Source organism: Molothrus ater, chromosome 1 (genome assembly GCF_012460135.2).
Source record: "Molothrus ater isolate BHLD 08-10-18 breed brown headed cowbird chromosome 1, BPBGC_Mater_1.1, whole genome shotgun sequence".
In the NCBI taxonomy this organism is placed as follows: Eukaryota; Metazoa; Chordata; class Aves; order Passeriformes; family Icteridae; genus Molothrus; species Molothrus ater.
In genome coordinates, this window is record NC_050478.2 from 40487098 (window position 1) to 40510852 (window position 23755).

The 23755-nt window shown below is 39.0% G+C and overlaps 1 protein-coding gene across 1 annotated transcript in view; it reads left to right on the forward strand.

The window, feature by feature from the left end:
- Positions 1-1324: 1324 nt before the first annotated feature.
- Positions 1325-23755, forward strand: part of CMC1 (C-X9-C motif containing 1) — a 43603-nt gene continuing 21172 nt past the window's right edge. The window contains exons 1-2 of the mRNA XM_036397481.2: positions 1325-1420; positions 13916-14008. Of these exons, the coding sequence (XP_036253374.1) occupies positions 1396-1420; positions 13916-14008 (118 nt within the window). The 5' untranslated portion in view covers positions 1325-1395. The remainder of the gene's footprint in view (positions 1421-13915; positions 14009-23755) is intronic.

Sequence of the window (23755 nt, forward strand, 5' to 3'; positions counted from 1 at the left end):
GTCAGTTTAAAATGTTAAAGATAGGAAAAGAGGGTAGGCTTTCTGAAAATCCTGGCTTGTATTTATTAAAACAAGACCCGAATTTCAGATATGTCTCCTCACTCCTCATTTCTCTTAATGTCTTGGGAATCATGTTATTGGGTTTTAAAGTGTATGACAATTTATGGAAATTTATCACTTTTCAAATTAATTTTTTTACTCCATGTTTTGTGTCCCAAAGTGGTTATTCTTGCCTCATGAAACTAAAGGTTGGTCAATTATTGACCAAATATTTCAAATATATTGCAGACTCCTAACTAGTAGTTGTAGATGGGACAGCAGATTTCCTGGTTCCTCTGTCAACCGCCCTGCTATCACAGGAACGTGGTCCCAGCGACACTGAGGCATGAGAAGGGGCCTCATGTCCAATGACTGGGAAGCCCCTTTTTATGGTCAGAAACTAAGTCATTGATGAAAACAGCCACCAATGAAATTCTCATTTGCCACTTCGAGTCCTTGCTGTGGAAGCCTCAGGCACCCAAGGGCTGGAGGATGTGACACCAGTCCCTGTCAGCGGCTGCACACAGGCAGACACACACACAAGCTTCCCTGGGGTTCCCTGGGAACTTGGTGCTCAGCACCCAGGCCTGTCAGGAGCCCAGCTCTGGGCTCCTCAGTAGGAGAGACACATGGAGTTCCTGCAGTGGATCCAGTGGAGGGCAATGAGGATGAACGGGGCACTGGAGCATCTCTCTTATGAGGAAAGGCTGAAGGAGCTGGGCCTGTTCAGTCTCAAGAAGAAACATCTGTCAAGGGACCTTATCAATGTTTATAAATATCTAAAGTAGGGGTGCCAAGAGGATGGAGCCGGGCTCTGCTCGGTGGTGCCAAAGAATAGGACTAGAGACAACAAGCAGAATCTGATGCCCAGGGAACTCCATCTGAAACATGAGGAAGATTTTTTTTACTGTGCGGGTGACCACGCACCGGAACGGCTTGCCCAGAGACGGTGTGGAGTGTCCCTCACCACAGATACTCCAGAACGATGTGGACGCAATCCTCCAGGACGACCCTGTTTGCGCAGGTAGGCTGGAACGGATGACCCACTGCGGCCCCGTTTCAACCTGACCATTCTGTGATTTTGTGATCCCTCGGTGACTCACAACGTACGAGCCACCCACGGTCAGGAAATCACCGCGGTGGCGGCTCAGTCGCGGCGGCGGCCTAGTTGCGGTGCCGCAGGGCCGCCCCCGTGCCCACATGCACGGCACCTCCGCCCTCAGCGCTCCCGCCCCCGGTCTCCGCCCGGCGCGGGGAGGAGCGGCACGAGCGGCCGGGCCGCACCGCGCCTGCGCCGCAGGGCCGGGGAAGCGCGCGCACACTGTGCGCAGCTGCCGCCGCTGCGTGGGGCCGCAGATGGAGCCTGCCCCCGGCGCCGCAGGTAGGGGCGGCCGACGGGCGGGCGGGAAAGAGGGAGGGAAGAAGGGAGGACGGCGGGGCGGCGGAGCGCCCCCCAGACATACTCACTTCACCCCCGCCCTCCTCTCCCCCACCGCCGCTCGCCTCGCCAAGCTTCCTGTGGGAAACCCCCGTCGCTTTCCGCTGGCCCTTCACACCCACCGGAGAGGGCGGTGGCGTGGGCTGCGGCGCACCTCCGGTGGGTGCTGGGAAGGGCCACCCTCGGGGGCTCCTGCCCGGCCTCCGCGAGGTTCCTGGCGTGCTGGGACGTTCCGGGTGCCCTCAGCGGGCTCCCGGCGCCGCCTCCCTGCTTCCCTCCTTGCCGCTCTGCTGCCGCCGCCGTGACCTCCAGCGGCGGGACGCCGGGCGAAGGCAGCTCCGGGGCGTCCAGGTGCCTGCGGGTGCCTGCTGTAGCCTCTCTGGCTGTGTAACAAACGTAAGGGCAAAGCACCAAGATTATGCTGTGCTCGGCTTCCTGCTACCGAGGTCTTGTCCGAATGGTTATAGACACGTGTCCTCAGGAGTGAATGTAAGCCCGTGGCCTTCATACCCATGTAGTGTTCAGTCGCTGTGCCCAGAGTTCCCGAGTCAGGTGCCTTCGGCTTGGTGTCTTAAAAGGCCATTCCCTTCAGCTAATGCAAGGGGTTGAGTCTCCCGTAGGTGGTGGTGACCTGCAGTGGTCGTGGCTGTGCACCTCGGTCCCTGCCGCCTGTGGCTGCTTCTCCAGAAGCTGAAGGATGCTGGCCGAGGCCAGGCTCTCGGTTTCTGATGGAAACGTGTCTTGCGCCTGGGTTTCCAGGCCTTGCAAAGAAGGCGTTCGTATAGTAGTCAAGTTCTGGGTTTATTGATGGTATCCTCTATGCATTGATCTCTTACTCAATCAAGAAAACATAATAGAATTTAGCATGGCATTTCAAGTGGTGGATGTTCATCTACAGCGTAATTTCACTTCCCAGTTGTCCTGTGGAAAAAGCCTAGTTATTACATTAGTTAATTCACAGATTCACAGAATAGGCTGAGCTGTAAGGGACCTGCAAGGATCGTTTGACTCTTAAGTAAATGGTCCATAATGGGATCAAACCCACAACCTTGGTGTTGTTAGCAGCATGCTGTAACCAACTGAGCTAATCCCAGCAATTCAACCTGTTGTGATTTCAGTGCAAAACAAAAGGCATGGCACCAAACACACCAAACACTGAAGTCATTGGCATTCTGCTTCCATATTTATGTGTGTAATGACATTATCTGTTCCTCCCAAACTATACTGTGATTGTATGTTAGCTGTGGTAGGACTGCTAAGGGTGTACCTGCTGTGTGGCACCAATACTGAGATTCATCTGAGCAGTGACATTGCTTACTAACACCTCTCTAAATCTGCTACCTTGTTATCCACTATCTTTTGCTTCCCTCCCCCGCTCCCCATCAGTTTCTGGCTTATACAGTTCTGTTAAAAACCTCAGAATGAACTAAACGTGGAGATGTCTAAGTGAAGTAGTAGAGAAACTGGAACAATTGCTGCAAGAGGTGTGAGCTGCCCTGTTCATGTTAGGAAGGTGTTAACCCAAATACCCTGGTGTGGTAGGTTTTAATGTCATCGTTGTTAACTGCTTCTTGGCTCAAATATGAGAAAAAGAGGGAGGATCACAGTTCTGTAAATTGTTACCATGACTGATAATTCATTTTATGGTCACAAAAGACACAAGTATTCTCATGGCTTTGAAGAGCAGTAGAGAGTGAATATCAAGGAGTCCTCTGAAGCTCAGAATGTAGAACCTGTGAATTATGTTGTGATTTCTATGGGAGGAGTTTTTTGATAGCCGTAGTTTGGGAAGAAGCTGTGGTTGTGTCATTAGGTAATTATTTCCAATAAATAAATCAGTAGTAAACATGTTCACAAGATTTTATGTTCATAAAATCACAGATTATCCTGAGTTGGAATAGACCCACAAGAATCCTCAAGTCCAATTCCTGGCCCTGACTTCCCCAAGACTTCCCCAAGAATCAGACCACGTGCTTGAGTGTGTTGTCCAAACACTTCTTGAACTCTCTCATGCTTGGTGTCATGCAAACTTCCTTGGAGAGCCTGTTGCAGTGCTCAGCCACCATCTGGGTGAAAAATCTTTTCCTAATATCCAGCTTAAAAAGCCTCCTGTAACTCTGCTTAAAGCTTCTGCTTTTCCCCTTGTGAGAAAGCTGTAGACCGCAGTGAGGTCTCCCTTCAGTCTCCAGGCTGAACAAACAAGTGACCTCAGCTGCTCCTTGAGTGCCTCTAGGCCCTTCCTCTCCTCTAGGCCCCTCACCAACTTTGTAGCTCTCCTTTTGATGCTCTTCTAAAGTTTTATATTCTTTTTGTATTGTGGAGCCCAAAACACACAGGACTCAAGGTGAGGCTGCCCCAGTGCAGAGCAGAGCAGGACAATCCCCTCCCTTGCCTGGCTGGTGATGCTGTCCCTGATGCCCTCCAGGACAGGGCTGGCCCTCCTGGCTGCCAGGGCACTGCTGACTCTCATTCAGCTCTCCAGGACCCCCAGGTCCTTGTCTGCAGTGCTGCTCTCCAGATGCTTTTCCCCCCAGTCTGTCTGTACATTCAGAATTGCTCCATCCCGGGTGTTAAACTGTGTTAAACTTCACATGGTTGGTGATTGTTCAGCCCTTAATTTGTATAGGTCTTCCTAGAGGGCCTCTCTGCCTTTGAAGGAGTCAACAGCTTCTCCCAGTTTAGGAAAATGTTACACTATTTTGTTTAGTCCTTCTCCAAAATCAATGTGCTGCAGCCCAGCACTGAATTTCATTTTTATATGCAGCACTTCCAAAGCTATGTAGGGTGCAGTTTTTAGTGGTAGAGGCCATGGGTTATGATAAAGTTAATTTTATTTTTACTGTGCACTTGGTTATAGTTGTCATTTTCAGGTGGTGATGTTTGGATCCCTACTTGAACATTCACAGATGCATAAAGTAGAGTCATGGACAATAGCTGAGATAGACAATACAGATTTTGGTACCTATCCTTGACATAGGGCTTAAAAACAGAGGGTCTGAAGACTGTTTTGGTATTTTTCCTAAGTTACTTAACATGTCTATTTCTTCATGTCAGGCGGAAGTGTAGGTTGTTAAATACAACAGCAGTTTTATCAGTGAATGGAAAAAATTTGGCTTGCAGAATGGATGTGACTTGTTTCAAAGTGGCAAGGGCAGTAAGACTAGAGCTAGAAGAATACACTGAAAAGAGTGAAATTATAGCTTCAAAAGATAGAAAGGATAAAATAATGAGGGATAAAGCAATGTTGAAATTAAAGGGAAAAATGTAGAAGTAAAAGGAAAAGATGTTTTTCAGCTGTTCTTTTTCAACTTTTAATTAAACTTCTTTTAGATAAGTTTTGTGACTAATAACATAAGTTACCAGAATAACATCTGCAATCCTTGTGTTAATGTAACTGACAGGCTTTTAGTCTTGTCACCTCATGCTCTGAAACTTGAGAACACTGGTGTGTTTTAATCATATCCCTCATGTTAGTTTCCAAGATGTTCATTCATTTATATTGTATGTACTGATTGTTCATTTACTATAGAGGTACAGAAGTCAAAGGTAGGCATTGTTTTTCATTTGTCTCTTAATCCTTACTTCCAGTTAAAGAATTTTTTTTTAAATTGCAGGAAGAATGTTATTCAATCCTGTTATTCATAAGCCTTGCTCTTCATTTGTATGTGATGTTCTTTATTTGGAATGAAAGTTGTAAATTTTATCTTGAAAGGAGTGGCTGAAGAGCTAAATATTCAAGCTCTCCAGGAGTTTGGGCAGATTTGTTTCTATAATGAAACTTTTATTTGTGATTTACATTGTTTTTCATTACACCTTGTCACACGCTTCTGAAAATTATGTAGTGCTGGAGCAGCTGATTAATAGTATTGAGCATGGTGGCAAATCTTAGGTGGTTAACATCTCCTCTTGTGATAACTGAGGGATTTGTTGGTTGTTAGATTTTCCTGCATCCCTTCCTCGTCCATATTGGGTACTTTGCTCTTTCTATGTCGGATTTACCTCTTACCTTTTGTTTCTGGTGCAAGTTATTGCACAGTTTCTTATGTCACTGCTTAACTCTATTTTATGTTATTTGTTTAGTTTATATGATTCAGATAGTTTGTGGTTTTTTAGGACCTTTCTCTCTTTCTTACTCCAAGTGGAAGTAAGCAATAAATTCTTGGACACCATTCACTGTTAGTTAGAAAGGGCATAGAAAAAATAGGGATTTTACACTTGGGACTGATTTCAGACAAGAGGTGCTCAAATGTGTGGGCTTGACTTTTTAAAAAGTGTGTCACCCTATCCTATATGTATGATTTGAATTGTGTCTGTGCTGTTGGTATATTTTAGCATCTCAGAAAAAACCCTGGAATGTGTATTTGGTTGCTGAAATCCTCCTGCATGGTGTTTTTGTTTAAGTGACAGAAAATTGTGTTGAGGATTTTGCATCAGTTACCAAGTGAAGATTTACAATAGTGGAATTAGGGCTGGCTCTGCTAGTTTAATCCTTGGTCAGCCCACAGCCCTAGCTGTCTTTACTGCATTTTGCTGGAATTCTTACCTGTTTTCAGATGGGATTTGACGTGGGCTGAGGTGTTCCCTTTATAGGTAGCTCACAACTTAAGTTTTCCTAACTGGCAAGTCTGTCATATTTCAACAATGGTACAGTCTATGTGTTGAAGCTGCATTATTTCCAGTAGTAAATATTAAGTCCTAATCTGTAATTAATTTTCAGGCCCTGTAACTGGATTTGCTGTGTGATCAGCAGTGTAAAAATATCTCCTTGTGTCGGCTTGGCTTTAGTTATTACTCAGTAGATGTATGAGCATTTGCAATCTGCATGTAATTAACAAGAAAGTGTGCTTTGTCAGGTCTGCTTTTCCTTTTATTTCTAGGCATTACAGACTTGCTGTAATACAGCCATTGTTCACTTTTAGCAAACTGCATTCTCGTAATCCAGTACTGCCATATTGCAGGAACATGAGCCCGAAAGCAAAATGTAAGATAACAAATTCAGCCAGTGAAAAAGGTGAAAATTGACTTTGAGGTGATGATAGAATGGTGAGAAGTTAAAGCTTTGGAAATTTTCCCTGGTGTTGTCATCCCTGTACTCCATCTTAATTTAAAATGTTGTCAGTATTAGAAAGATCTCAAAATCTGGAACTTTTTAAATACAATTAAATTTATTCATATACATTTAAAGACGAATAAAAAAAGGATACTGCATAGAAAAGCTGCATTGATAAGTTTCTTTTGCCTTTAAATTAGGGTTTCAGAGTATCACAGATCTAGTTTCACTTGGATTATAACACTTCTGTCATTTCATATTGTCCTTCTGTATTTTAAAACCTCTGTAGAAGCTCACTGCTTAAGCTCTAGTTTGAATGCAAACACTGATGTGCAAATGAAATTACCAAACTCTGTAGCATTTTACATATGTATAAAGGTGTTTGTTTGGTCCCGGTCCATCATCCATCAGTTCACACTGGATGTCTTTGATAAAATTCTTAACCTTTAACAGGATTCTGTAGGGTTTTTTTTTAGGACTCAGATTTACAAAGCAGGATGCTGAAATGATTCTGTAGCTTTGACCCCTTGAATTCCTTGTCGGTAAAGGCACAGAAGCCCTCCCAAAGGCTACGGGATTGGATACTTAAAGGATTAATTGATACATCAATTACAATTGTCGGAAAAGACCCTAAGATTTTAGAAAGATAAGTTGTTTTTCTCTCCTGTGACTTTAATGGGTCTATCTCTAAATGAATTTGTTCCCATGTGTGACTTGGTGTTTTTAAACAGAGGTTTTGAGTAGTTGATGCAGTCTGATTTGATGATACAGACTTGTTGGAGAAGTTTTTATGATGCACATAGGCATAAATGATTCACATGAATTAACCTAAGAATGGTAATTTTTATTTAATACAAGGGGAATAAGCTAGGCAGAATAATGGAGATGAAAATTTTGAGTTGAATGTGTTCTTTTCCTAGAGGAGTACTAAGCTCTAATCATATTTGCTTACTCAAAACACTGCTATACATGCACTAAAATTGATCTGATTATTTTTTTGTAAAAAAAAATGTAATATCTAGAACCAATAATCTGATTGATGAAAGGAATGTTTGCCAATAAGCAGGCAGTGGACACTCTGCTGCTCCTTCTGTTGTTTAGAAAAGTTTACTTTTCCAGTGTATTCTTATAATTATCTCATAGGCAAGTGTCCTAAAGCAAAACTTCGTAATGAAATGGAGTATTTACCTCACAGAAACAATTTTTATGGAGTGTCATGAAGAATAACTGAATCCTCTAAATTAATGCAATTTTGCAACTTAGTTAGAAACTTGTTATTCATTCTCCAAACCATCTCAAGTACTGTGTAAACTATAGATCTGCATGTGGAAGAAATGACAGAATGGCTGTTAAATTCAAGTTTTAGTAGACTTGTCATAGATTAAAACAAGACCTTCCCTTCCAGGAAAACAGCTTCTTTGTAGTGGAGATTTTTTTTAAATGTGATGTAGGCTAAAGAATGGTAATTCTGCATACATCTCCTTGGTTTTTTTCCCTTTTCACTTTAGTAACTGCTATTTCTAGTGCTGAAGTTCTTATTGATACTTTTTTGAGTTTTATTTTTTAGCTTAAAAAAGAAGAGTATCTTAGAAATCTGTCTACTCAGAACTGTTTACCTTTGATGGCAACTGGTAGGAAAAAGTATTAAGGTGTAATAAAAAAGAAGATCCCATTTATGGCTCCACATTTTTCAATCTCCCAAAATAATTAAAGTGATTGCTTTTCAGATTTATATTGTGTTGTATTTTAACTTGGATTCATGAACCTTGACTGAACTTTCTAAAACATTTTTTCTAGTAAGGAACATAACTGATGCTTAAAAGTTAATAGAACTGGAATTCCAAGAAAAGCATGAGGTAGTAAAATTGCTAATTAAAATGATGTAAAGTTACTAAAGCTTTCTCTGTTCTTCATACATACTGTGATTCTTAATGAAAAAGCAATAGTATTTAAAGTACCATTTTGAACATTTTTTGGATGTGGCTAAATAAAAAATCAAGAAAATCCAAATTATAGGTTGTATAACTAGAAATGCACATTTCAAAGACTGTTACTGGAATTGCTTGACTCAGTTCCCTTTGGATGGAGAAAGTGTTCTTTAAGTAGCTGGGTAGAGCAGATTTCAACTTTCCTGAGTAATCTGTGTCCCTGCTACCTGAAGTCGTGAAAGAGGTGAGAGAGCAGAGCTGTTCACTACCAGCAGGATGAGTAAAGAGTGAGCAAATCAGTTACTAACTGTGTTGAATGAAGTGGGGAGATTACATGACTTCTCTCAGGACACTCTTCTAGGAAGGCTTTTGTCCTGGTATCCTCTTCTTGTAATAGTGTTCTAATTAATATGAGAAGCTGCTAGAGTCCCTTTTGTTGTTAGGACTGTAAAGCAGCTTTGTATTTCATTCTCCTCTCCCCTTTAAAGGTCTGCTGCCTGCAGCACAGCTCTACACGGTGCTTATGGTGTTCTCGAGGCCATCCTGGGTCCTTTAGTCAGAGACTAGAAAGTCAGCAAAGTATTTGTCATCTGTTTTGCCAGCTTCCATACAGAGTGAATTTGATGTGTTCTGGTGGTTAGTATGTTCTTGTTCCTCTTAATGTGTATTAGTTTCTTGGGGTTTGGCCATTTTTAGAAAAATAACAAAACTATTAAAATGACCAGCTGTGGTCCCTGGCCCTCCATGGCAATAAAGAGCTTTTGCAGCTTAGGGTTTTGATCAACCATTGAAGGCTATTATTACAACTGTAATCTTGACCCCTACATATTGTATTCAACGAGAACCACGAGCACTGAGATTTGCCAAACCCCACAGATTTTGTTTGTTAAAAAAACCCCAAGTCATCAATTTTATGTTTCTTAGTGATTTAGTGAATAGGGATATCTCCTAGTTAAGTAATCTCTCTCTTTAATTCTTTACACTGGGCTAAGGTTTTATGGAAAACAATTTCTCTTCACAAAGGTATTCCCTTTTCTGTAGCTTTCTCCCCTTTTTTTTTTGGCAATCTTGTAACTTTTTTAACTGTTCTTTATCTTCTGTTCCTTGTCCCCAAGAGGAGCATTCTGGAATCTGCTGATCAGTCTTTAGGAAACATTCAGTAGTTCTATCACACAGATTCCTTGCCTCTAGACCTGATTTTCAAGGAGCTAGTGACTTAGCTGTAGCCCCTGGAAGCCTGCCTTTGGTTTTAATTCTGGCTAACTTTGTGTATGTTTTTACAAAATACTTATTTTTTAGTATTTGTAGTATTTAGTCTTCGTTTTGTAACCTTTACTTGATTAGCTGTGTTCATCCATCTGTCCCTTGTAATGTTTGATGGTACTTGGAAATTTCATCAGAAGGTAAGGTAAGGGTAAACTATCAGAATGTTAAATTGATCTAACAAAAATGCCCAAGTTTGGGCTGGCAGAGGGAGAAGAAAAAGCTGCTGCTAGCATTTGTCTGGGGTGATGTGGTGGTTCACTTTGTGGTGAAAAGCCATGATCTCTTCAAACAGCCTCCCCAGAAGATCAGGAAAAGTGTGTGGAGGATGTGGGTGATACCAAAAGTATCAACTTTCAAATGCAGAGGGCAAACTGTAGGAAAATATATTTCTTACTTGTCTGGGAATAATATTTTCATGATGAAATAAAACAGGAGTGAGACTGTTGAAATGCAGGTTCTTCTGTAGGGACTAGTCCACAGGTATCTGGTATTAGAGTAAGAAGTACTTTTCTTCGTGCAGAATAGTGAACTTCCAAAAGGGGGAAAAAGTTCTTATTCTGGAAACTGTAATATAGTTGAAAAAAGGCAAAAGGAGTTGATGGTTTTACATCATGGTTGTGTCCTGTTTTTTGATGAAGTCTTGCTTCTGAGGTGTTCTTTGAAAGTTGTTGCCATGTATGTTACTGCAGAGATGAATAGCTTGAATTGATGGTGATCTTGCAAGTGCTTGTACATCAGTATCAGAAGTGCAGGTACTTTGCTTGTGAACACATTTGATTTATCTGGTATCTGCTATTTTTAATATTTGCACCTTATTTTTTCTTAAATATTTTGTGTAAATCCTAGGGATACTGACTTCAGTAAAGTGTTTTAAGATTGTTGAAGGAAAATCACTGTAATTGTAAAGCTATGGATAGTTGAGAATCCAGGAAGAATATTTAAGATGTTCCAGTAAAACTCACAAGTAAATACATTACTGCTTAAACTGAACATCTGCATTTGGTTTATTTGGAGAGGTAGTTGTACCCAGAGCCTGAAACTTAGACAGTGTAAGATAATTAAAATTGTTTGGAATTTTCATACAGTCACTTAGGCTACGTTTAACACCATCAAGTCCAACCATTGTTAAGTAATAAATATTTTCTGATTAAAAATACAAAAGCAAAATCCTGTAAATACAAACATTTTTTAAAATTAAAAAAACCAATTGAAACTGATACTTCACAACAGAGATTCTTCTAAAAGCTGTAGATGGGTTTATAAATAGTCTTTACAGTAGTTTCCTTTATACTGTTGTATAATTACTTTTGAATTACTGCTGTAGCTCTCTTCTCATTCTTCCTACTGGATGCTGCCCAGTGTCCTGATGTGCCCTCTCCTTCCTGCATTTTCAGCATTTGTAGACTTGACAACATGGGACTAAAAAGAAGGAATTTGCCTGGAGCACAGTTCTGTCATGGTTCTGGTTGTGCTGGTGTTAACACCAGTAGAGCTACTCCTTGCTATCAGTCTTACGCCTCTTTCTTTTGAATAATCAAACAGAAGATTGGGTGTTTAATGTAAGAGAAAACCCGACAATCTTTTTTGACTGTTCTGGGCTATCAGGGAAGTCTTCTCTTTTTGGTTTTCTTTTTCTTTGCTTGCTTGCTTGCTTTTTCCCAGATGGCCCTGTGTCCTGTTTCCTTTAGTTGCATTCCTACCCACTTCACCTCTCTGTCAGTAGAGGGATAGCTGATCCTTGCACTGGAGGCCTGTGCTTTGGCATTGTGAAAATTGTGGATGCTTCTGGCCAGCTTTGCCAGCAGGGGAAACCCAGCTGCTCTTCCCAGGCCCTAAAGACTTCTCTCCTCTCTGCTACATTTCCATCTATGCTGTGGTATAAAAGTTAAACCTGTGCAGAGCCAAGGGTTGGACTTGGTGATTCTTGTGGGTCCCTTCCGCCTCAGGTTATTCTATGATGCTAATTAGGGGAAGTAGATAAGTGGATTTAATTACTCCAAAGTGTAAATCAGCTGAGAAGCACCTTTTTACACGTATTTGAGTTAGTTTTCTGTTTTGACTCGCTCACTCACTGCGAGGTTAGGTGCTTAAAAATGATGATGTGATGGGGGTGAGTGAGGGCAATGTGGCACTGGTAAAACTTCCCTTTTGGTGACAGCAGGCAACCCACTTAATTCACTCTATCTGCATTTGTATTTGTGTACTCCAAGCACCAGTATAGTCAAGTTGAGTTTAGAAAAAGAGTGTGGGGAGCAGAAATTAAGGCTGTAATTCGAGCCAGTGGTACCCATGATACTTCAGTCTTTCTTCTTGTCCTCATCTCACTGAATTCCCTCATATGGATGGCTTTGGAGTTATACAGTGAACAGGATCAGGGAATTTACCTAGTTGAAAAATTGCCTAACAGGAAATTTATTTATCTTTAAAGAAAATTAACTTTCCCTTTCATTCACTACAGGGCTGCTGAGCCTGTCTGTGTGGGCAGAGGGAAAAGAGCATCATAGGGATGGGGAGAGGGCAGGAAGGCTGCAGTGCCAGCTTGCTTTGACTGGAGTGAGTGGGGGCATGTAGCGTGGTGGTGCCAGTTCCTGCCATGTCATTCAGCTGAACTGATTTGTCCTGTTTGCAAAACATGCTTGGAAGTTTTCTGACAGCTTTGTATTGTCTGTAGCCTATGTACTGTACCAAGTGTTTGGTACACTGATGCTCTGCAGAAAGTTAAAATGAAGGATATTTGTAATATTTTATCTGCAAAATAATATATTTGTAGAAATCTGGTATTTGTAATATTTTAATATGAAAATCAGTGCATGGAAGCAAATCTAAGTCTGAGCTATTTGTTTTTAGTGTTTCTGTTGTATGTACAGAATAGAGGGGGTTTTTCCTGATGTAGAAATGCTAAGAAGGATATTTTTGAGCAGAAATGGCTTTAGTTCAGATTCTGTATATTGCTCATTGTAATCCTCTGTTGTTGCTAGATTCCACTAGTAATATCACATACAATACTGTGTAATCTCATAATGTAATGTCTTAGCATTAGTAAACTTTAAAAGAAGATGACTTTAGAATGACAAATGTTGGTTTCAGTTGTTTTTTATGGAGAGGCAACAAAAAATGCTCTGAAAAATAATGTTTGAAAGCTGTTGGTAACTTAAAACCTGGTTCTTTCCTTAGTTTCAATACACTGCACTTTCACTTTTTCTTCATTTCATCTGCTTTTCTTTTTAATGAGTAATTTTAAATTGAAATGATTGTCACCCAACATAACTCTATCTGATGACAGAATTTCCATAGTGTGAGCATCCCAATTGATGCTATTCTGAAATGTGATACCAACTTCAAAAGATGAATAAAAAGTGTGTTGGAAGATGAAAACCATGTATTTGGTATAAGTCCATTGGACTCTACAGTATTCTGAGCAAATGTCCTCTAAAGGGTTTTAAACTCAGAAACTGAGAAGTAAAAAACTGTTCTTGATGAATTCTCATCCTTTTTTTTGAAGAAAGTGGATTTGGAAAAGCAGTGTTTTTTTTAATGGTCTGTGTTGTTTATTCTAAATCACTAGCTGTACTCAAGAGGATTCTAGAGACAGCTGAAAGCAAACTACAACTTTACTTTTAAGTATAGAAATCAGGCAGCAGCACTTCTCTTTTTAAGTTGGATTTCTGAATGAAAAAGCTCCTAGATCCTCCATTGAAGAGACTTCATTTTCTTCTGAAGAACTGAAGTCTTCCACATAGCCATACAAATTCTAGGTTGTCCTCTAGTATGTGCTGTTTTTCTCAGCTTTGTGTTAGTGAATGAAAGAGTACATACAGATCATGGGCATAGAAAAATATTAGTATCCAGAAATAAAAGTATTTAACTGCTGTCTGTATGTAGATTTTTTTATTCAATAAGGCAGAAATTCAAATGTACTGCCAGAATTTGCTCCTTTATTTTTGGTTCACAGTGCATATTAAACAGAGTAGAAATATTCAGGATAATGCTCATATTTGTATCTGGGCAAATTATGGACTTTCCATCCTTTTGATCTGCATGGTCCTTTCATTGTACTTTTTACTGCTGTTTGTGACAGTTTTAGTATACTCCTGTATGTTATATAAACAATGTTGTGTTATTTCTTTAGATTGACTTTTTCTGATATATAGATAACAATTTTTTTCAAAATTATCTTTCTTTTCACTCTTGCAGAAAATTCTAAGCTGAGACATGTAGAAAAAGATGTTTTGATTCCACAAATAATGAGGGATCGAGCCAAGGAGCTGTGTTCAGATAAGGTGCAAGGTAAGAGTCAAATATTCATTAGGAGATCAGATGTACTCAATTTTGTGCCTGAATATAATCCTTGTTTTTGAAATCATGTAGTCAGAGAATTAATATGTGTGATCTCCATCTTTATCAGCTCACTGTGAAACCAGTGTTGAAGCATATAAATCTGCTGTGTTGCCTTTGGCTGCTTGGTGATGTGGACTATTTTCCAAAATGACTTACTCTCAAGGGCTGTAGAATTTAGTATGATTAATACATTTTTTTTCACATCTCAGTCTCGTGGTGACAGAGCAGCACAAGAGTTACTGTGTTTCTGTTTGAAGTATTTAATACTTAAATAGATTCAACTGCCTCATGCAAACCTTCAGTTAAGGCTTCTCTCATTATAACCAATTCATTTAAATATTCCCAATTTACTGCATCCTTTCCTTGCCTCAGCATTGAAATGATCCATGCACATAAACACATACATGTTAATAGACAGATGTTGAAATAGGGTGATGCAGTGCACTTCTGCTTTCATTTTCTTGTGAAGAGTACTGGACTCTTTAAATTAATAACTCTTCAATAACTCTTTAAAGTGATGTCACCCCCTCTGCTGAGAGCTGCTTACACACAGGTAAGCCAAGAATGCTGCTATAGGAGGGATGTAAGGGTGGATGAAAAGCCACTGAATTATTCTGTACAAGTGTTGGCTTTCAGTAGAGAGCATTTGCATCTGATCATCCAAATCTGAGCTCGTTAAACATCTTTTGTTCATGCACCCCATCAGTAAAAATTTTCTGACTGCACGATCCCAATATAGGTATATTCGTTTATAAATTATGTAAATGTATCACTGTACTGCATGTTATATACATTATAAAACATAAAAATAGAAGTTAAAAGGCTTAAAGATGAAATAAACAGTACTTTAGAATATTTTAAATATCAGTCTAAAAAGATTACTGTTAATAACAGTACTTTTTATAGAGATCTATATGACTGAACATGCATCATAGTTTTTAAAATCTTTAACACTGTGGTATAGGAATTTGAATACCTGGTTCTAAGTTCAGTGTATTTCAACACTTGATCTTGATAGGTGCCCAGAAAAGATGCCTTACAGAAGTGCATATATCCCCATGGAAGAAGTACATAGTTGCTTGCACTTACTAAATTTTACTTAGCTATACTAATTTTTCAGTCCTATCCACAAGTTTTGCAAATGGTTTGCTTGAAATTGAGCTAATAAATTATCTTCTTCCCTGATGTCAGTTTTTCTTCCAAACTTAACGAGAAGGTGTTGCATGTCAGTGTTTTCAACCCCCTAAAACTCTCCTTGGGAAGATTTTTAATGGGTTAGAAAGTTCTGTTGATATATCCTTTTAAAGTGTCCAGATATAGGAGGTTTTTGTAAGTGACACACGTTTTGTTTGCCTACAAAACCAAACCAAAAATTACATAATTAGGTGAACATATCCACATACCTGTTTTCAAAATGCTTTCTCCCAAATACAAGTTTCTTTTGCAAAGGAGTTACTTTGTCACTCATTATTAAATGACACCTTCACCTTAAAGGGACACATTGAGTGCTTAGTTCTTGGAAATTGCTGCTAGGTAAGTAACTGCTCACAGCCACTTGTCATCACCATAAAGGTCAGTGGATTTGGAGCACTTGTCAAACCTGACACGTTTTTTTTTAGAAAAGACTACTCTTTGAAGCACTTTGCCACAAGTTATCCAGAGAGCAAACTTCTCTGTGGTGCCAGGGATTTTTGTGGCCTCTCCCCATCTCATTACAAAATCTGGTGAAGATGCCACTGTTTGAAGGCTCGTTTTTGTCAGGTTATAACATTGATGCCGTCCCGTAGCACACTGTGCACTCCTGGCTCCAACTACTTTGCTGCAATAGCTTACCTCTGAGTGGGGCAGTGAAGGAGTTTCATGTGCAGGACTCTCTCTGTAGCCTTAGTCTGGAATCCCTTTCTTATTCCAGTCAAAGCAGCCACTGCATCAGTAGCTACATTTGCACAGTTTGTCCATAATACATTGTTTTTTATTCAAGATGCCACTTCCTGTTTGGAATAGATCTTCTCTAGTACATCTTTCCTTTAGTGGCTCACAAAAAAAATGCATATTTTTGTGCATTTCATTGTTGAAATGCAAATACCATAAGGTGTGAGAAGTTAAAAACTTCTCTACTTTCAAACTCAACTGTATAGCAAATCTCCCACACTATGTAACTTGTTTTAACACTTGTGTCTTCAAATCTTCAGCAGTGTCTTCTGTGCATCTTCCAACAGTATTTACTGACAAAGGAGTGCATTTTAGTTTGTTGCCATATTGTTTTCTCTGAATTATTTCAGCGACTTTTACCACAGCAGGAAGAACAATTGTTTCCCCAATGGCATGTGGCTTTTTGTGTTTTGCTATTATTTAAGAAACTTCAAAGAAGTTTCTGGAGTTTTGTCACTAGAGTCAAGGCTAGGTAAAGTGGACCAGTGTATTTTTAAGCAGCTGCTTTTAGAGGTTCTCCAAAAAATTTTAAAAAGTAGTGTTACTGTAATATCTGTCAAGGGAAAGTGGCATCATGTTATAGGTGCCTTCCAGTGCTGCCAGAAGGACTTAACAAACCTTTTTTTAAAATTTGAACAATAGTTGAATCATTTTTACTTTGAATTCTATACCTGTTGGGGAAAAAAAAAGAAGATGAAAAGCAGTTGCAGTAGTGTGGGTCATTTGAAAGATGTTGGTTAAAAGTATTTTGAGAGCTTGCTATTTGTATAATATTGTTTGAGGTTAACCAAAGGTACAGTGTGAGTGTGTTTTTCTCCTCTGAACTTTGTGTAACATGAGGACTTCGGTTTCAGCAGCTTCATTTTCTGTGGCAGCAGCCAATATTGGAGGTTCTTGAGCTGTGAGCTGTGGACCATTACCTCGCAGCTTCTCCATCTTTTTCCCTCCGTAAATTTTAAAGCCAGATGTTACGGTTTTTCTTTTTCTGTGATGTTAACCAAAATTATAATTTCTTCCTTCTTTCTCCTGTGTAGAGTTTAGTTTTGTATCTTTAGGAAAATAAGGTTTGTGGATACATCCATCTCCCTGTCATTCTTCTGTCACCTGTAAGCCAACTTTGATCAAATTGTGTGAAAGTTAGAAGTAGAAACTGAGTATTTCTGAAACAATTTTTTTTTGTCAAATAGACGAGCAAAACCCCACATTAATACCTCTCTTAAAATAAAAAGATTGTAGCAGAGCTTCAGTTATTTTGTTGTACACCTTTTCATCTGGGTGGAGGGGAGAGACCAAACCATGGGAAATGATCTTAAACAGTTTTGCGATCAGTAGATTTACCATCTCATAAATCCATTGTGAGATTATTCCTGGAATAAATTTGTCTTGTTAGTACACAGGAATAGGTGTTAATCAGAGTTAAGAGGCTATGCTTTTTATGCTGTAAACAATTATAAGCTATGAACATAAGCTGTGTAATTAAGTAATCAAAGCTCTTGTGACTTGGTTTGTGTGCTGTGGAGTGTACACACATGCATGAAATGGAGTTGTTTACACTGAGGGCAGAGTTACTCATTTAAATTGCTCTCAATGTAGGATTTCTCTGCTTTATGTCAAGTTCATGTTTCAGAAACTCCTATTAGTAGACCTCTGTTTCTTTTTGTCTTTAGGAAATTGTGATAAATGCATCAGTACTGTAGGAAATAAAGCTATTCCACAAGTATGGGCCCTTACAATTGGCTTGATCAGGCAGGGTTCACATGTGTCCCTATGGGGAGCCCCTGTACATTCAATAGTGCTCTGCATGAGCACAGGGTCCATCTGTAGCCAGCCCGGTACCTTAGCCTGCAGCTATACCACCTAGAGCTGTGTGCTTATCAGAGCTAATAATGCAAGTAATGACAGCCTGTCCAGCACGTGTTCCAGAGCGTTCCAGGGAAAAGAAACCCCAAGGGTTACAAAAATAAATAAAAAATAAAAGGCTCTTGTTAACTTAAGAAGTGATCCTGCTCCCTAGGACACAGTTAAATGGCTGGCTCATTGCTGTGCTTGGTTGTCAGCCTACCAAAATGGCTTAGGGAAGAAATAACCATGGAAAGTATGTCCACTCTGGTCATATTTCATTTTACTTAGATTATTTAAATTTGCTTACAACATTTTTTTCAGATTGTTCCAGTATAAGTTCTTGTGTGTTCTGCATGTTTCTTAAGAATTTTGTAGCTCTCAGTTTCAGAAAGATTTTTGTGTGATACAAGATTTTCAAGCACTTTTTTCAGTGAAAATGGATATATTAATAGTTTTGTCAACTTGGGTAGTATTTCTGTTAACATGCTTTCTGGGAAATACTAGTCAGTTTTCTGTGACCTTTATGTAAATATGCTTTATTGTGCTCATATCCATGCATTGTATGTGTGTATGTGAAATTGTGGGCAAAAGCGTCAAAAAACAAGCAGACAAAAAATCCCAAAAACATTGTCATACAGGAATGTTTCACTGTATTTTTACAAACTGTAGCATGAGTTTACCTGAAACAATATTAAATTATATATTTCTGTATCAGCATGTCCTTGCATTTCAAACCTAAGTAACTGAAAGGTTCATTTGTTAACCATTGCCTCACTTACTGCTTTTATGAAATAATTTCTTAAGCAAGCTGTTTTCCTGTTTTGCTTTAATTTCCAGTTATAAAATCTAAATATGAGTAAGCTACTTCAAAGCAAATTCATAGCAAATTTCAGGAACCCGGAGTTAGCGTTTTTCATCAGAATGGTGACCTTTAGCACATCAAAATTTCTGTAGTTTCACCAAGCTGTGCTTTGCTTTCCATGAGTCCATGCCCTAAAACTAGGGACAGCTCCATGCTCTAAAACTGGGGACAGTCATGGAAAAAGTTGCAAGAGCTGTAGTTGTTTCTTAATCATTTCTACAGAGAAGTTTGTCTAATTTCTTGAGAGAACTTACTTTACTATCCAAAGTTACAGATTCTGAAACTGAACTTGATGGTTTTTTTTTTTTTAGTAACAGAAATACAGAAACTTGGGCTGTCAGCTTAATTTGATTTAATTTTGGGTTACTTGGCTTGGAAAACAGAAACGACTGACTGACTTTGAGATGTTGCAAGTTTAAACTCTGAAGAAGTTGTATTGAATTGAGATCCCAAAAAGAAATTACTGGGTCACAGAGTCATTAATGAAATTAATTCTGTATTATATTTATTGTAGGTGTTTTGTGTATTGGTTGTATTGTAAAACATTTCTGCCCACCTTCCAAAACCTTGCAACCTTTTTTTTCCTGGGAAAAGAGCAACTTGCTCCAGTGAAAAGGGGTTTAAGTTCTGAACTTCTTTCCTCTGAATTTTGTTGTTTGTTACTGTCCCATCATCTGGATTAGGGCCCTTAAGGTCATGAAGAGGACCTGCAGACATCTTCTGTAACTGAGAGTCCTTTGTATGTTTGAAGGATTCAATAGAAAATAGACCTGCAGTATTTTCAGGGTCACTGCAGGGACAGATAGTTCAGCCTGGTTGTACCATTAGAAAGATGGTGTAGTAAAGGTAGCCATTTCTTATTTTAAGCGCATTCTCAGTGACATCCATTTGATCAAGATGACAGGTTGTTCTGTCCTTTTAAAAAAATTATTGATCTATTAAAAAAATTTTACGAGGGAGACGCAAGGAAGATATTTCTCCTTGTACTGAGTTGAGGACCTTCACTGGACAACACTGTTGTGTTGGTTCTGTTGTCTGGAGGAGCTGTGTAATTAAAGCAACTGGAGTTACATTGCTGAAAAAATCTCATAATACTTGCCAGGGCATTAAAAATGGTTTGGAAAGTGTGGCTGGAAAAGGACATTTCCAAGCAGCCATCCTCCTCCCATTCTCCAGATTTCCCATTAGCCCTCTCCTCCTCAGGGCTCGTGTTGATACTTAGTGAAGATGATGGGATGCAACACTACTGCAGGCTTCTCTACAGTTGAGCATGACCAGTGTCATCAGGAGTTTTGATAATGTGCAGTTACTCAACAGTCCTGTCACTGACATTATCTCTGTCCCTCTAGGGGCCACCTGCTCCAGACCATGACCCTTACACCTGACATAGCAAGGTCCAGAAATCCAAAGAAATTTCTGATTGAACTACATGTGGTGCTGTACATTTAAATGCCCAAGCACACCTTTAGATATTCCTTCTTAAAAAACCCATTCTTTTTATATATACTTTCCTATCAGAAATGCAGATAATGAAACGTGTGAAATCCTTAGCAAGTTTTGCTTGATGTTTCTTACTTTCCCTGGTATTGCAGACTGAGTTTTGTTAATTGTTGTCAATCCCTGTTGAATGCTGAGGGAGGATTAACTGGTTGGTACCTACAGTTCTGACATCAGAAGATGCTAACACTGATAGTAGAGGGAAATTACATGACAGCTCTACTTAAAAATTTTCATGAGTGTTGTCTTATAGCAAATTAAAACTAAAATCGCCATTTACAGCTGAGATTTGCTCATCCACTTTGCATCATTGTGAAAATATAGTCTTACAATTTTTTTTTTCAAGTTCACATTTCCTAGGAATATGTGGTAGCACAGTGATCTTCTAATTGACCAAAGCAAAAGATCAAGTGACTGATAAAAATCAATGAGTTAACATGACAGCTGCTGGTACCTTTTTTTAAATTGAGCTGCTGTGATCAGAAATTGCTTACATGTGCTTATGTCCATATTATTCAGAGTTTGGTGGAAAGCCTGAGAGGTTACAGTGGAAGAATCAGATTTTTTTTATGACCACAACAGCCTTCTCTTAGGAGGATGGGAAAAAAAAGCTGCATTATTACCTGCAACTCCATTTTTGTGAGTGGAAGGTTAGTATAATTTGAGAACATTGTTTCAATTCAGCAACAAAACTGCAGGTGGAGAATGGAGGAAAAATGGAGGAAAACTGTTGCTGTATTTATTATCTGAATATTGAAGTATATTATAGTCATACTGTGTGACCACATCACCTTATATGAAACTATTAATATTATATTATGTTTTATGTGTTGTGCAGTAGTCAGTTATTTAAATTATTTTAGATGTTTTGGTAGTGTACAGTTATATTTAGTACTAATAGTAAATTGCTGTGAGCTTTTTTCTGGCTAGCATTCCTTGAGTGTAAGATGCTGAATTTTTATACAATGCTCTTATTTGCACACAATAGCTTTTATTTTGGAAAAAAATATTCAGTGCTATATATTTCCAATGAAAATTTACTCTCATCACATTTAACTATGTGAATTAATACAATCTCTAGAGGGATTATGGTATATTGAGCTTTGCTCCAACAAACTGGGCAGAGAGAACAGCTATATGGAAATTAGAATTTGAAGAAATGAGATTCCAGATTTGTGTGTATGTGTTTGTTTGAGTGAATGATAACAGCATTAACTACCCTAAGCTAATTTATAGAAAAGAAATATGAAGGCATATTTTCTTGCTTGATGGTAGAAATTTCAATGTTCTAACTAGTTTTGAGCACTTCGAAGAAAATGTTCGGGGAGGGAACTTGTCTGGTTTGATTACTTTTGTTCTTCCCAATGTCCATGTCATTTCAACCCAGCTGATGACAAGAAATGGGTCAGACTGCTGCTAGCTTTACCACTGCAACTTAGTTGTGTGGGGTTTTTTATTTTTTTTATTTATTAGGGAAAGGAACAGCTTTTACAGGGACAAAGAGAAATGAAATCACTTTCAGTGAAAGAAAGAGGCCTCATTATAGCCACCAACAGCAGTTATTGACAGCTACACTTCCTATTAACAAGGAGCATTTAAGAGTTTGGCTGTTGGATCTTTGGACTTGATCTAATTTGCTAGCATTAATTAGTTTCTTTTGAGCACAGACACTTGGTGCTCACAGCTATAGATTTAGAGGACTAATTAGGACAGAAAATTGAACAGAATGGGGTAAGGCATTAACCTTCAACCATTACCAGCTGGGGCTCTGATAAAGACCACAGAGTCCAAATGCTCCTATTCATGCAAAGAGTACTTTAATGAATATCAATTTCAGCCAGGTTGCCATATCTTACAAGCCCTGTTTTGATTTTGGATCTCTTACCTGGTAGAGATTTTATGTATAGATATTAAAGTGATATTGGTAGTTCATAGATGAGAACCTCAAGAGGTTAGCTGTGTTTTGTGCAGTCTTTCAATATGCTTTTCTCAAGTTACAGATTTTATTGGTTTCCAGCTAAGATCCTGAATTTCAAATTGGTTTCTCTGTCCAGCATAAATATATTAATATAGCCCAGATTAATTGCATGTTCTTAACAAATGCTGGTGTGAAAAGAAGATGCCTGTGTGGTTTTGGATTATTGTAGTACCTAGTAGTAATATGTGTGACAAGAGCACTCACCAAGCTAACTGCTGAAAGTTTAACAGTAGGTTTGTTTCTTCTGCAGCTCTTATGGGGAGATACAATTATTGTATTATGGTGTTCAGTTGGTAATCCAGTTTTAGGAGGAAAACTATTCTTCCAGATTGTTTTAACATCTGCAGAATGGGAGTACTTTTATTGTATATAAGGAAAGAAATAAAATAATTCCTTTTGTCCTCTTGTATAATTTCTTGGATTGTTGGAAGAGTTGAATTTGAAATTAAGCATCCAAATCATCAGTTGTTTCCACCCTTTAGTCATATTACTACTCCCTGACCAATTCCCCATTGAAGCTGAAACATTGTTGTTGTCTTCATTTGACTTCTGTACTTGGAAATTCTATGCCCACTGATGAGAAAAGTTTAAAAGTCTCTTCTCTATCATAATTTCTCCAAACTTGTTTTTTCAGGAATGATGCTAGTATTGATGTATATGCCTTTTAAGTCCTCAAATTATTTCCAGTTCTCCACTAGTACACTCTGCAGTGTTAGGTTGAAGAGCTGGTTTCGTGTCTTAGGGTCCTGGTGAGGTAAGATTGCTAAAAAACTGTAAAAATAGAGAAATGCAACATTACCTGTATGTAATGATCTTGGTGTATTTAATGGAATTTAGATCATTCTTTAGGGAACCATGTGAGGGGAGGAGTGGAGGAGACATGGTCAAGTTCTTCTCCCAACAAAAGGGTGAGGGTGCTGTTCAGCCCCTGACTAATGCCTTTTCCCAGGTGTTATACACAGTGTTTGCTGATCTCATAGTTTTCTTTTCCACTTGACACATTTTAATTCTTCTGTGTCAGTCATTCTTATTACCAGCAAGGGAGCACAAACTTTGGATTCTGTGAGGGGTTTTGATGGTGGCAATAACCTATGGGTGCAGTGTTAGAGTGTTACAGTGAGGTGTTACTGTGGCGTGGGTGGACAGAGCAGTGGCAGTTCATGTGACTCACAGTAGCTGTTGTTTTAGCTGCCTGTCCTTAACAATGTATGAAGTTGTTGCTCTGAAATTTTGCATTATAAACCCCTCTTAGATACTACATTCAACAGTTACACAGTTAGCAGTTAGTGTAAATAAATCTTAATACTTCTAAGAGGTCATGCTATATTCTCATTGCCTGTGTATAAATATTTATGTTGTATATGAATTATTAATATTACCCTTGGGTTAGTTTCACACAGAAAATAGGTTGTTTTTCAGCTGTTGAAGTCAGGATGTGTTGTATAGGTACCATTAGGTTCAGCAGTGGGAAATAAAACTTAGTTTGATCAAAATGTTGCATCTGTGAATTCAGAAATACAATAAATAGTGAGCATTCATGCAGCCTAAAAACAATATATTGACCTTGTATTCAGCATAAGGTGAT